Source organism: Vigna angularis, chromosome 2 (genome assembly GCF_016808095.1).
Source record: "Vigna angularis cultivar LongXiaoDou No.4 chromosome 2, ASM1680809v1, whole genome shotgun sequence".
In the NCBI taxonomy this organism is placed as follows: domain Eukaryota; kingdom Viridiplantae; phylum Streptophyta; class Magnoliopsida; order Fabales; family Fabaceae; genus Vigna; species Vigna angularis.
The window spans coordinates 1,525,001-1,538,684 of NC_068971.1; the positions used below are offsets into that span (position 1 = coordinate 1,525,001).

General features: G+C 32.7%; 2 protein-coding genes across 3 annotated transcripts; one reads left to right on the forward strand and one right to left on the reverse strand.

Moving 5' to 3' along the window:
• Positions 1-180: 180 nt before the first annotated feature.
• On the forward strand, positions 181-8,343 carry LOC108329368 (probable sulfate transporter 4.2). 2 transcript variants are annotated; one of them, XM_017563541.2, is made up of 17 exons: positions 182-632; positions 736-784; positions 1,216-1,417; positions 1,796-1,964; positions 2,891-2,956; positions 3,040-3,147; positions 3,767-3,874; positions 3,959-4,024; positions 4,166-4,226; positions 4,401-4,528; positions 5,127-5,168; positions 5,640-5,756; positions 6,117-6,168; positions 6,963-7,101; positions 7,178-7,266; positions 7,668-7,744; positions 7,846-8,343. In XM_017563541.2, the coding sequence occupies exons 1-17, from the start codon at positions 312-314 to the stop codon at positions 8,170-8,172; spliced, it is 2,121 nt and encodes a 706-aa protein (XP_017419030.1). In that variant the 5' UTR covers positions 182-311; the 3' UTR covers positions 8,173-8,343. The 2 variants fall into 2 exon arrangements, with proteins under 2 accessions (XP_052729276.1, XP_017419030.1); XM_052873316.1 differs by lacking the exon at positions 2,891-2,956 and having other exon boundaries at positions 181-632.
• A 908-nt stretch (positions 8,344-9,251) lies between these two features.
• On the reverse strand, positions 9,252-11,563 carry LOC108328313 (histone-lysine N-methyltransferase ATXR6). Its single transcript, XM_017562168.2, has 6 exons — positions 11,236-11,563; positions 10,993-11,067; positions 10,671-10,900; positions 10,091-10,191; positions 9,774-9,986; positions 9,252-9,614 (listed from the first exon to the last, which is right to left on the reverse strand). The coding sequence occupies exons 1-6, from the start codon at positions 11,459-11,461 to the stop codon at positions 9,455-9,457; spliced, it is 1,005 nt and encodes a 334-aa protein (XP_017417657.1). The 5' UTR covers positions 11,462-11,563; the 3' UTR covers positions 9,252-9,454.
• Between the last annotated feature and the right edge of the window lie 2,121 nt (positions 11,564-13,684).

Consider the following 13,684-nt stretch of genomic DNA (forward strand, 5'->3'; position numbering starts at 1 on the left):
TGGGTATTGAGAATCTTGAATGAAGATAAAAGGGAAGGGAAAAGGAAAAAACGTGGTGAAGTTTTCCCCACGTCTCTACTAACCTTAATTACATAATATTTTGGTTAAATTAATTATTGAATGGTGATGATGTAGATTATGGGTCCCATTTTATAATTTCTGTAGTTTCCTTAATTTCTCAAAACCATAGCATTCATTTTTGAATTCGCATTTGCGTTCTCATTCATCGTCTAAACCATGCGCCACTGCGACTGCATGCTCTGCTGAACTCTCAACTATATAAATATACATATAATGCGCCGGCGGTGCGCATGGAGATAAGCTACGCATCGCCAAGTTTCTACGACCTCCCCGCCGCCGCTGCCGTTGCTTCAACCATGCCGTCCTCCGCGACCGGCGCACGTCCTGTAAGGATCATTCCTCTTCAGCATCCGACCGCCACCTCGTCCTCGTCTCCGCCGGCGAACGTCGCCTTCGCGCGGTGGACCGCGAAGCTCAGGCAGATGACGTGGCTCGAGTGGCTTGAGTTCTTCCTCCCTTGCCTACGCTGGATTCGCATCTATAAATGGCGCGAGTATTTCCAGGTCGATCTCATGGCCGGAATCACCGTCGGTGTCATGCTCGTTCCTCAGGTAGTCGATAGATGCTTGTTTTCTGTGTAATGAATTTTGAATTGCTAGCTCGTTGTGTAGTTTTGAGATAATCGATGTTTGTTTTTGTTAATTGTTGATGCAGTCGATGTCGTATGCAAAATTGGCTGGACTTGAACCGATATATGGACTCTGTAAGATTACTGAACTTCCGTGCTCTGGATGAATCTTTTGGATTGTTTATTTATAGTTAAGGACAATTCCGTGTTTAATTGTCTTCTGAATTTGCAGTGTTATAATTCTTTCTTTTTTTCCTGATATGATTTGGATTAACTTTTGACTTTTCGGGTAAAGCAATTTCCCACATTGTATTGCTAAAAGTTTAGAAGAGTGAAGTTTGGTGTGACATTTAGAAGAGTCTTATCTCTCATTGTTCTAATCAACCATGCTGTTCTTGCCAATTTGAATGTCGATGGAATTCTATCCTTTCGCCCTCACCAGTTATCTGTTAGTTTAAAATTGTTTATCTACATTTTCATGATACTTCTATGTGCCATCAACGTTTTTCATCCTGAAATTTTTGTGTAATGTCTGCTTATTAATGTTATTTCTCTTTGCAAGGAAGACTCTGGTTTTGTGCCTATATTTGTGTATGCCATATTCGGGTCTTCTCGCCAGCTTGCAGTAGGCCCAGTGGCATTGGTTTCCCTCTTGGTATCTAACGTGCTAAGTGGCATAGCTGACTCGTCCAGTGAATTATACACAGAGCTTGCAATATTACTGTCCCTTATGGTGGGGATAATGGAGTGTATAATGGGACTATTGAGGTATTCTCGCCATTGCTTATTTATCAATATAGATATACGTTCTTAACTTGGCTAGGAAACCTTGCATGAATTTTTCCTTCCTTGTTCTTTCTCTTTCACGCATCTAAAACTCTAACTAGATATATAAGTCTATTTTGTTTGGTGTGTTCATGCATCTAGACATATAAATGTGATTAAATGATTATTTGGTATGCCTATAGACATGCTTGCTTTAACGCCATGGTAAGTTACTAGCTGACTGCTTTATAACAAGAGGAGAGATTGGACTCCGGTAGCAGTTATATGATTCTGCAGGCTAAGCACTAGGCATCGGGTCTGACTTTTTATGAAAGGGATTTAAATCATAACATATATATACTTGTATTTTGGGTATTTCAGGCTTGGATGGCTTATTCGTTTCATTAGCCATTCAGTGATTTCTGGCTTTACAACTTCTTCAGCTATTGTCATTGGTTTATCTCAAGCTAAGTATTTCTTGGGGTATGATGTAGACAGAAGTAGCAAGATCATTCCAGTAGTTAAGAGTATAATAGATGGAGCAGATAAGGTGTGTATTTCATTTGAAATTTGAATTATTCAGTGGAGTTTTTTACCCAGGTGTTTATGGTTTGCTTGCAATTTTTATGGTAAAAAGTTGTGCTTAACGTACTGTTACAGAGAATTAATTCTTTTGCTTCTTTTTAATTTTTAACCTTGACTACATGTTACATGTACTTATAGATGCTGCTAATAAGTGAGAACTAAATCATGTAGGAAACCAACAAAATTAGGATTAAATTCGACGAAAGTTAGTTTTGTAGAGAAAATGGTGAACTGTCCAGTACTTGTTGAATTGAAATTCTGGGTTTGATGGGGTCTTGGAGTCTGCACAAGGAAGGATGATGATTTTTGAGGACTTAACTTTCCATTCTTTCCAAGTAAACTGGGTCTGTGAAGCCTAAAATAATTAAATAATTGAAAATTAATTTGAGAAGAGGAAAAAAAAAACTTAAGCTTAACATTTGAGGTTCCTTTAGCATCAATGTCAACCTGGAATTTGATTGCAGCAAACAACCCAGAAGGTTGTAATTTGCCAAAGAACTTAGAGTTTAGCATTGCTGCCTCTGAACACAAACGAAAATGGGTACAAAACTAATTTCCAGTTACATCTAAACAATATAAACTACATTAAATTAATCAACACATCCCTTTAATTTCCTAGAGTTTAAAATCTTTAATTGGGATCCCATTTCTTTATGTCCTTATTTTTTTATGTTTAATCTCAATTCATCAAATTAGAATACCCTTTTATGTCCATAACATGTCCTTTGTAATCAATATTCCATTTTGAACTTCAGCCTAACATCTAATAAATTAATACTTGATAATCACCATACGTTCTTCTGTTTACATTTTTTTTCCCCAGTCATTATGCTGCTTTCGCTTATCAAGCCCCTTCTTTGACAGAGCTGTTTTTCTTTTTCCTTTTTATAGTTTTCATGGCCACCTTTTGTGATGGGATCCATTATGCTTGCGATACTACTTGTCATGAAACACCTCGTATGAATCTATCTCTGATGTTCGGTAAAGTACTTATATTAGATATCGACATCCTTCTCATTGTATGGATGTTATACAACCAGGGAAAATCAAGGAAGTACTTGCGATTCTTGAGAGCTTCTGGTCCTCTTACAGCAGTAGTTCTGGGAACAATTTTTGCTAAAGTTTTTCATCCACCGTCAATTTCTTTGGTGAGTATCAAATATATAGCATGAATTTTTGACTTCATGATATACATAATTTATTACAAGGTTATAGTGATATGAATCTAGGCAAAGCTACAAATGTAATAGATAAGGAATGAAGTTGCATGTGGGTAATATTAACTAGATTTAACTATAATATACCAGAATTAAAACATTTTGTTATTGAACCCCTGTAATATCAAATTGAGAAAATTGGCTGAATTTTTGACATTTATTTTCTAGGAGAGAAACATGAACGAAAAAAGTAGTTTTTTCAATAAGCAAACAATTTTTTTATTGAAAAACAGGAGGCACAAACAATGTCTCGTCACCATTTGCGATTACACCAATGAACAAAATGGTGAACTGATCACGTTGACTTAATTTTCTTGGCTTAGTGTAATCTCGAAACATAGTAATCACGTTAATTTGTTTATATTGGATAGTGTCTTCTTTCATTTGAATGTCTTGAAGTCATGCTAGTATTCTTAATGGTTTACTTCTCTTGTTATTGTCACATATGAATGCTTTTGTAAATGAGAATTATGTATGACTAAGGTCAGCAACTGACTAACATGTTTGATTAAGCTTATAGAATTAACAAATAATGTGGTTTTTTAATTAGGTGGGAGATATACCTCAAGGCTTACCAAAATTTTCTGTTCCAAAAGCTTTTGAGTATGCACAGTCCTTAATTCCAACTGCTATTCTCATAACCGGTGTGGCTATACTGGTAAGTTTTCCTTTTTCTCCTCTATGATTTAAAGAAAATTGTCGTGGGAATGTTTTTCCAATTAAATTATTTATCAACCTACAGGAATCAGTGGGAATTGCCAAGGCATTAGCAGCGAAGAATGGGTATGAGTTGGATTCAAATCAAGAGGTAGATTTCTTTGCAAGATATACTTAATTCTCCTACATCTTACTGGACAGGTCCAGAGTCCCCTCCCAAATGTTTATGCAAGAATCTAATATTTTTGGGTTAAAATACTTGACAACTAATTTCACTGATATTTTTGGACAGTTGTTTGGTCTTGGTGTTTCCAATGTTCTTGGTTCATTCTTTTCAGCATACCCCACCACAGGTAAGTATTCAATTGGACTCTGAAAATAAAGAGTCTTTGTAGTTGGCTACTTTGCTTTTGGTTCCAAAGCCTCAATTAATTTCAACACTATGATTTTACTTGAAAGAGCTTATTCTTTACATGTAAAAGATATATCATATTAAAATATTTCAATTTTTTGAATGAGTAATGCAGGATCCTTTTCAAGGTCAGCTGTAAATTATGAGAGTGGTGCAAAATCTGGGGTATCTGGGATTGTTTCAGGAATTATAATGATCTGTGCACTTATGTTTCTAACACCATTATTTGAGTACATACCTCAGGTTTGTTTTCAAGTATTTATAGGTCATTGATCTTGTTTGAAAAAGGTTTTCCCTCGTATTCAATGGAAGTTCTACTTTAGACATTTTACAAATGACTTATGTTGGTATTCTGATGTGTGCACACACGGGAAAATTCTTTACTGCAAATTCTTATTCTAGAAATAAAAACAAGTATTTTATTTGCTAGTAAAGATCTTTCCCATTCATAAATCAAGAATAAATGGATATGGCATTAAGACTTGCAGAATGATTTAAATTCTAGGTCCATTTATTTTAGTCTTGAAAATCAATGCTATAATACAACTTGTTTTATTGCTTTTTTTCGGAGTCTTCTATTTTTTTCTCATGAAAAAAACACAAACAGAATGTTTTGAGAACTTTTCTCTTTAAGTTTTAAACATACATAATTACTATAAATTTTAAACATATATTTTAATGGAAAGAACACTTTTCCTTTTAAAAGAATACCACTTTTTACCTTTTCTTTCTCTTATTTTCTAAATTTTGTTTATGTTATTTTCGTCTATCACTGGAATGTAAGAAATGCATTTTCTTTTCTGGAATGCTGATGATGAATTTTCTGGCTTCAATAATCCAGTGTACCCTTGCTGCTATTGTGATCTCTGCTGTGATAGGTCTGGTAAGAAATCCCCTTTATGCTCAACTATTAATTGTTCAGCATCCATGGGTATTTAGAAGTGATAGTTTTATTCAATATAGAAATAGTGGAAAAGGTGGCGTTACTGGTTTTATGCAGTAGAAAATGGAAAATATAATGTTGAAAATCAGAGGTTGACTCTATCCCTGTTCAAACTGTCATGAGAATGTTAGTCTTTGTTTGATAACATAGGTTTGGGTGGTTTCATATTGAAATCCAATTCACTGTATTGATGTGTTCATTTAGTTAGTGTTAAGTCTTATTATTGGTAGAAGAGAAATGTTATGTGTCCAACAATTAGGTGTATATTGAATATCTTAATGTCTAAACTAATTAAATTTATGGTTTATGCATTCAAGCAATGTAGAAAATATCTGTTTAGCTGCTATACCACTTTGGATGGTTAACTTGTTTGTCAACCGTACATTCTTAATTCTTGGCATGATTTTTCAGGTAGATTACGAGGAGGCCATTTTTTTGTGGCGTGTTGATAAGAAAGATTTTATTCTTTGGACCATTACTAGCACTACAACATTGTTCCTTGGCATTGAGATCGGTGTCCTTGTTGGGGTGAGTACACGTTGGATTTTTATTTTTTTTGTTATGTTGTAATTGCATTATAATTTCAAAAAAAAAAAATTCTGAATTTTTTGTTAGAAACTGTTCACATTTTGATGCATCTACTTAGTGAGGTTGAAGTATTTATCTGGTTATGCATATTCATTGAGGAGCTATGTTTGCTGGCTAAAACTTTAGTGATTTGTTTTCATACTGAGAAGAAGAAATGCTTATAGAATCATTTCTTTAGATACCGGATTCATTCAAATATAACTGATATCAAATTATTTTCTAGTATTGAACAGGCAAAAGTTGTGTTTTCCATATGCTAAGATAATCACATTTCTCACTTTATAAGGTTTTTTATTGTAGGTTGGGTTTTCACTTGCTTTTGTCATTCATGAGTCAGCAAATCCACATATTGGTAAGTTGATTTGTATAGGTTCAGAAATTATGCATGCTCTTTGTTTGTTCCACACTTATATGATGTGTATAAAGTTGAATCACATTATAGATGCTAACTTGTGTGAATATCATGTCATGTAATTCATGGAATTTTTAATTTATAAAATTTCTTTCAAATGAGTACCTTGAACCTAAAATGATAAGTGACTAAAATTGGGTATTTATGCATGTGGGTACATAAATAAGAAAATAAAACATTTATGATCTTCGGAAATATGTTTTTTTCTGATGAATAACAATATTGCAGAACCCGTTAGGTTTCCCCTGAAAAATGCAAGAGATCGGATACCAAACGATCATCATTAGCATAACTATTGAAAGACTGGAATCAAAGCTAAAAGTGCCAACAGCTAAAGACAGGGAAATAATTGCAAAATATGATAGGACCATTTGTTTTAGGTTGCAATGGGTCAATCCTGAATTAAGGCATCTGGATTTGATCATGTGTTTGAAATACTTCACTTGGGACGTCAATTCATTATTTTAATCAAATGCTATAAGGATTAAGGAGTGTATATCAATACAGAATTCCTGAAGCTATTTGAAATGTGATTGTTAAGTAGGCATCTATGCATGCCTATAGTTTTTAAAATATAAAATTGTATGCCTTTCAACTTCAATATAACCAATAAAAAAAAAATCAATCTTTCATCCAAGAAAAGAGTATATTTTTCAAAACTGGTATGTCTACACGTGTGAAAATATTGTAAGATATGTAACTATGCTGACATTATTGTTTGGTCTTCACTGCAGCTGTTTTGGGTCGTTTGCCTGGGACAACTGTTTATAGGAATGTTAAACAGTATCCTGAAGCATATAAATATAATGGAATTGTAATTGTTCGTGTTGATGCTCCAATTTATTTTGCAAACACGAGTTTCATAAAGGACAGGTAATGAGAAGTGAGTTGTAATTGATATTTTTCCAATCGAGAGCATACTTTAATTCATCTAGAGTTTTCTTATCAGGTTGCGTGAATATGAAGTTCATGTTGATAGTTCTAAAAGCCGTGGACCTGAGGTTGAAAGAATTTATTTTGTGATTCTTGAGATGGCACGTAAGTGTTCCTTGCCCTGTTCACAAAGAGGCATATAATGTATTATTAATGTGTTTAAGCTCTAAATAAGCTATCATCTAATGGGTAAAGTAATGTGATTATATAATTAACACTTGTGACACTAATGGTTAACACGACTCATAAGTCGTTCAGTGTCGTGAGGTTATTAAAACATCTAATTGTAATTAACTGTGACATATATGTCCAGTTGATGTTTTCGGCAGGTGCCGATCATTTCCATTATTTTTAAGTTCCCTGGAGTGTTGAATTACATTGTCCACATTTTACTGAGTTTGTAAATGTTCTTTTGTACTATGGTTGCTCGCAACTAAATTATGAAAGGAATAATGATGATAACTCTGGCTCGTTCTTCTAATCATAGCATGTGGTTATGAATGCAGCTGTGACCTACATAGACTCTAGTGCTGTTCAAGCTTTGAAAGACCTATATCAGGAGTACAAATTACGGGACGTTCAGGTAGAATAAGATTGTGAATTTTCAACGACTGTTAGAATGCTTGAAATTATCACCACAGGTCTACAGTGTTCCCACTTACTAATTTGAGCTTATTCTTGCAGATTGCAATATCCAATCCAAACCCAGAAGTTCTGCTCACCCTGTCAAAATCCGGTCTGGTGGAGTTGATAGGTAAAGAATGGTACTTTGTGAGAGTACATGATGCTGTGCAAGTTTGCTTGCAACATGTTCAAAGCTTGAAAGCAGGATCTGACAGTTCACACACGCCACTTTCTTCATTAGAAGACAAACCAAGTTTGTTTGCTCGATTGTCGAAAGAGAGAGCGGAGAAGTTTCCAGTTACCGACTTAGAATCTGGTAATGGCAGGCCGCCACTCCCCAAGGACAGAGATTCCCAGTCGGAGCCATTGTTGTCCAAAGAACGTTGAAGTCTGCGCTGCATCGTATGGTACAAATTGTATTTATCCATTCTTTAAAAAAATAATAGGTTAAACCCGGTGTTATCAAGCCAATGTTAAAAAATAATGTGTAATATTTGATTGGCCGGTTGTTGTAAAATGTACTTAATGAGTTTTTAAGAATGGTTTTATTGTGTGACTCTTCTGTCCGCTGTGTATCCCTAATTTGAAATTCTTGTTATCTTAAGTTACCTAGTGGATGGATTTTGGGTATAGGTTCATTGAACACTTTAATGTCTTAAAAAGCTACATAAAGGCCAATTCTTTAACATCCTAACTACTATAATTAAACTTTGTTTAACAAATTACAACTCGAGTTTACCCTTTTAAGGTTTACTAATTCCCACAATCTCAACTCAACCAAAAGCATTTTCCATATAAGAATCGATTGACCATATAAAAATAGCACGGGCATAATATTGTACACATGTACATCAATTCTTTGACGTAAAACCTACAATTTTAATCATAACATTACAGACTATTCATCTCACATTATTAATGTAAATATCTATCACTTTATGACATTCAGAACTCATTATTTGTCAGCGATCGCGATGCATGAGCAGTAATGTATCTTGCACGGTTGCTGTTTCATATATAAACAAAAGAAATCCACAGGCTCAAGTCAATTCAACTTTTTAATAATAAGGGAAGCACCATAGGAGTTTTCAGTAAAAACAAGGACCTCAACTTTTTTCCAAAACATTCACCTCCTTTCAGCCATTAAAATACAATACTTACATGTTCATATTTTGGCTTTTCAAATTTCCTAATTGCACTATATATTTTAATTTTATTTTCATGTCAATTTTTTCATTTTCTTTCCTTTAATTAGATAAATAAAGCAATGTACATAAACGCAAAAGCTAAAATTTGATTAGTGTTTCAAATGATCTTAAACAACTGAGTTACATTAATTTAACATACCAATTACACTAAATATAAAGACAAGAAATTACTGTATATAAAATAAAATTATAGACCCCAAATTAATAGACGAATATCAGCTTTTGCTAAAAATATGCATATATAAAATCATACACTAATTTAATCAATAAACAATTTAAAAAATATAGTGCATCCAACATGATATATGTCCAGCTCAGAGTGTACACCAAATGGGGCAGTCACAAGGCAACCATTCTAAAGTGGTGGCCAAATAAACTTAGTGATGAAAAAATGACAAGCTCAGAGTCCATCCCCCAAAAAAAAACCCTTGTTTGGGATGCTTAGCTTACACTGAAGGCAATCAGACAAAATGGTCAGTTGGATACTCATGTTCATCTCCATTGTAGTCATAGTACAACCTTTCCCCCTTTGAGATATCTCTATTGGAGACTAAAAGAACTCGACATTCGCCTCCAACATCAAATCTCACGCACTTCAAGTTTTGTTTCTTTTTTCCTTCCCTGCACCGAAAGGGAAAACCCTTCATTAGTTGTTGTTTCCAATCAAAAAATCACCTTATTTCATACACGTTAGTATAATCTGTCTGTCCTTAATTCCTTAATTTCAGACTTTACAAAACACAAGCAAAAGTAACAAAAATCTGAGGTGGAAAAACTTACGGTGTATGGTTATTGATGCCATTAATGAAACGAGCTATATTGCTACGTTTGTCTGGACAGATCACAAGTGTCTTTGAAGGATCAGAAGCTGAAAGAAGTGTCATTATGCTATCTCCATCATCATTTTCCCTGTTCTTTAAAAAATCTACATCTCCAACATATTCTGTAATTATGGTTAAATCTTTGATGGGTCTATCTGCTTCAACTGTGAAACTGCGCCAAGAGAAATTTAAAAATCTGAGTATTTTTCTCTGCGAAATGGAAATTGAGATTGTTGTTGAATGATTAGGCAATCTGTGTAACATGCTAATGCATACCCTTCTAAAGGATCAAAAACAACCATGAGAGGTGGCCATTCTCCTCTTTCCATCATACTTTTGCACAAATTTAATGTCTCGGTATCTTCCTTTGACAATACCTGAGCAAAAAAGACAAAACCACAAGAGAATTAGCAGTTAAATACTTAAAAAAGGAGAAACCACCACAAATGCTAAATGTAGGGTTTTACTATTTTACTTCTGCTCCATTTAGAGAAAAGTTGCAAATTGTGAAATAAATAGTCAATAAATGTCTATATACAAATGACTGGACAAATCTTAGAATAAGAACATGTTATTTTGTATTTCAGGATATCTTTCATGCAAAAGTGAACAAAAGGCATGTTTTGCATCTATTAGAACGATAAAATGCTTGTTTTCCCAATGATACTACCTATATCTTCTCAATGTATAGGCAAAACCTGAACCCTCAAAATCACACAACAATATGTTGTTCCATTCATAGAATGCTTAACCAAAAAACCACTCAACTCAAATAAAAAAAAAATCTACTTTGCAGACAGTATCAGATAATGTGAGCAAAAAAATTAGGACAATTGATCAGGAGTCAATCAAGTACCTGCATTCCACCACGTTCGAGAGCAGGGCAATTGGCAGACCTGGGTGCCATTCCAGGCATGTAAGTAAGCTTATTACTGAACTCTGTATTAGTTGTCGTCAATGCCGTCGCCAGTGATGCCATCTGCTCCAACCTCCTATTTGAATCCTCACTCGGCACGAAAGGCAACAGTTTCCGTTTCTTCTTCGACATCACCAAGCTCCCACCTCGCTTTCGCTTCTTCCGCGCATCTAAAATCATCACACCAGTTTCAACTTTCAACCATGACATCTAACAACTCAAATTTACAATACCAATAAATTCAAAAACCATTTTGCCTCACCTTGATTCAACGATGTCTCAGGAGAACGTTGAATTCGAAAGAAATCGATTATTTTGGTCTGTACAAGGGGGAAAGCTGCAGATTAAAAAATCGCAAAAACACGGTTAATTATTGGATAACAGAAAATAAAAACTCCAAATCGCATAGGACCTAGTTCAACCCTAAAACTAACTTCTGAACTCATTGAAAGGATTAGCCGATGTGGGATCTGAAATGAGAGAGAGAAATGAAAGTGATGCTTACACTTAGGCTTGTGGTTGGAGCATGAGCCACAGAACCAGGAGCCTTTGGGGACGGAAGGGAGGACGGGGCGGAGGCAGAAAAGGTGGTAACCTCGATCGCATTTGTCGCAGAGAAGCAACTTCGCCGGAGAGTGGCCGGAGCCGCATTCCTGGCAGAAAACGTCGTCGATTAGGACAGAAGATGATTTGGGAGCGTGAGTTCTTCTCCGAGGGAGTGAAGAAGCCATTGATGCAAATACAATAACAAATTATGAATTGATTTGAACTATAAAGAACAAACAACCTCATTGGCGCCCTAATTTTGCTTAGCGCGCCATGCTTGCTCGCGCCATTCTCAATTTTTCCTTTTATTTTAACGTTTCATCTAACCCTCCTTTTCACTGTTTTCCATAATAAATAAATAAATTAAAAAAAAATTATGATGAACATTTTTGAATAAAAGAACATACTAAAGCTTTTTATTGGATTTTTGAAAGTTAACTAATTTTAAGTACGGACAAAATTTGTAATTAAACAACTTACATAAAATATTATTTTTTAATAATTTGATTATTATCTTGTTAAATCTATCATTAATGTAAAAGTAGTATGAACTCTCTTTTTGACAAGATTTTAAGTTTAAAAGCTCCTTTTTCTCCCTTCTTTTTGAAAAATAAATAAAATTTATTTTTCAAAATAAGTTTGAAACAGATAATAAAATAAAAAGTTTCTTTTATCTAATTGTTTTCAATCTTCTAGTAAATATTAAGAACTGAAAAAACTTTCAAGTTTCATTAATCATAACATATTTTAACTAAAAAAATTTATTTTAGTTGGTTTTTTTTCTAACTTTTGTAAATATTTTTTACAAAATAGATTTTTAAGTTTTATGTTAACTTTGACAGTAGAATGTTCATGTTCTCTTTTTACTAAATTTTTTTATATCAACCGCTTGTATACACAATTATTTTTTATATAATACACTGGTTTTAAATTTGTGTTTAGTGACGAGTTGATATTGGTTTGTATATTTATTAAAAGAAAAATAGAGATTGAGAAAAAAAAATGTTGTTAAGTTTATAATTAAGTTTTGAAATAAATCAACTTTAAAAATAATTTATAAATTTAAAAAGTTAATATGTATAATATGAATAGTCTCATTTAATGTATATTGTAATATTCATCCAAATAGTAAATGAAGATACTTGTCTAATATTTATTATTATAATTGTCTAATTTATGTGTTTGAAGATTTGTCTAATATATACTGCTAGAGTCATCTAATAAATACATAAATAACTCGTCAAATGTGTATTATTATACTCATTTAATCAATACATCGACAATTTCATTTATTTATTTTTTGTTTACTCATATAATAAATGTATTCCCAAATTTGTCTAATAAATCTTGTTACACTTGTTTAATCAACGTATGAATTTGTCTAGCACTTTTTATTATACGAATATAATTATTGCATGGACAATCTCATGTAATCTTGTTGTTATATTATTCTAATCATTGTATGGAAAGACTCGTCTAATGTGTATGGTTAGACTAGTTTAATCAATACATCGATAAATTCACTTAATATGTGTTTATATATTTGTTTAATTAATATACGAACATATTTGTATAACGTGTATTGTTATACTCGTTTAATAAGTATATATTCAGACTCGTGTAATGTATATTGAAATACTTGTCTAATTAGTGAGTTGACAAACTCATCTAATGTGTTAGTAAATGTGTCTATTTTGTGTATGACATACTTGTCTGATGTATATTACTATATTTATATAATTAATGTATATACATACTTGTCTAATCAATGTATACATAATATATACACTGTTATAATAATGACAATATAAATACATTAGTAGTATATTTAAAGATATTTAGTTTGTTAGTTTTTATTTTTTGTTTTAGTATTATTAAAAATGAATCCAGTGAATACAAACAAAAAGTTACAATATTAAGAAGTGTGGTGTTTTTTTATGTTAAACCTTTAAAAATGAACTATTAAGTAAATTTTTTTAATTTATTTTGTGATAGATATAATTATTTAAAAGGTTAAATACGTTTCTAGTCTTTAAACTCTAACACAAAAATCATAATTCATAATTGTTTAAAACTTTGATATATCTTGATTATCAAACTTTTAAAATGAATGGACATAGTCTTTCTAACACAAATGCATTATTTTTTTTACCGTGTCTCGGGTTGGTATTTTACATTGTTTCACACGTTCTAACTCAAATGTTAGAAGACAGTTTAACACGTAAAAGAATTTAACATGGTTGGATTGAAATAACTATATCCATTCATTTATATAGTTAGAATCAAAATGGATCAAAATATTGAAAACGAACTAATTATAATTATGTCTTTAACTTTAGGGATTAAAAACATACTTAACCTTTATTAAAAACATTTTACAAAATTATATGTATATATATGATTCATGC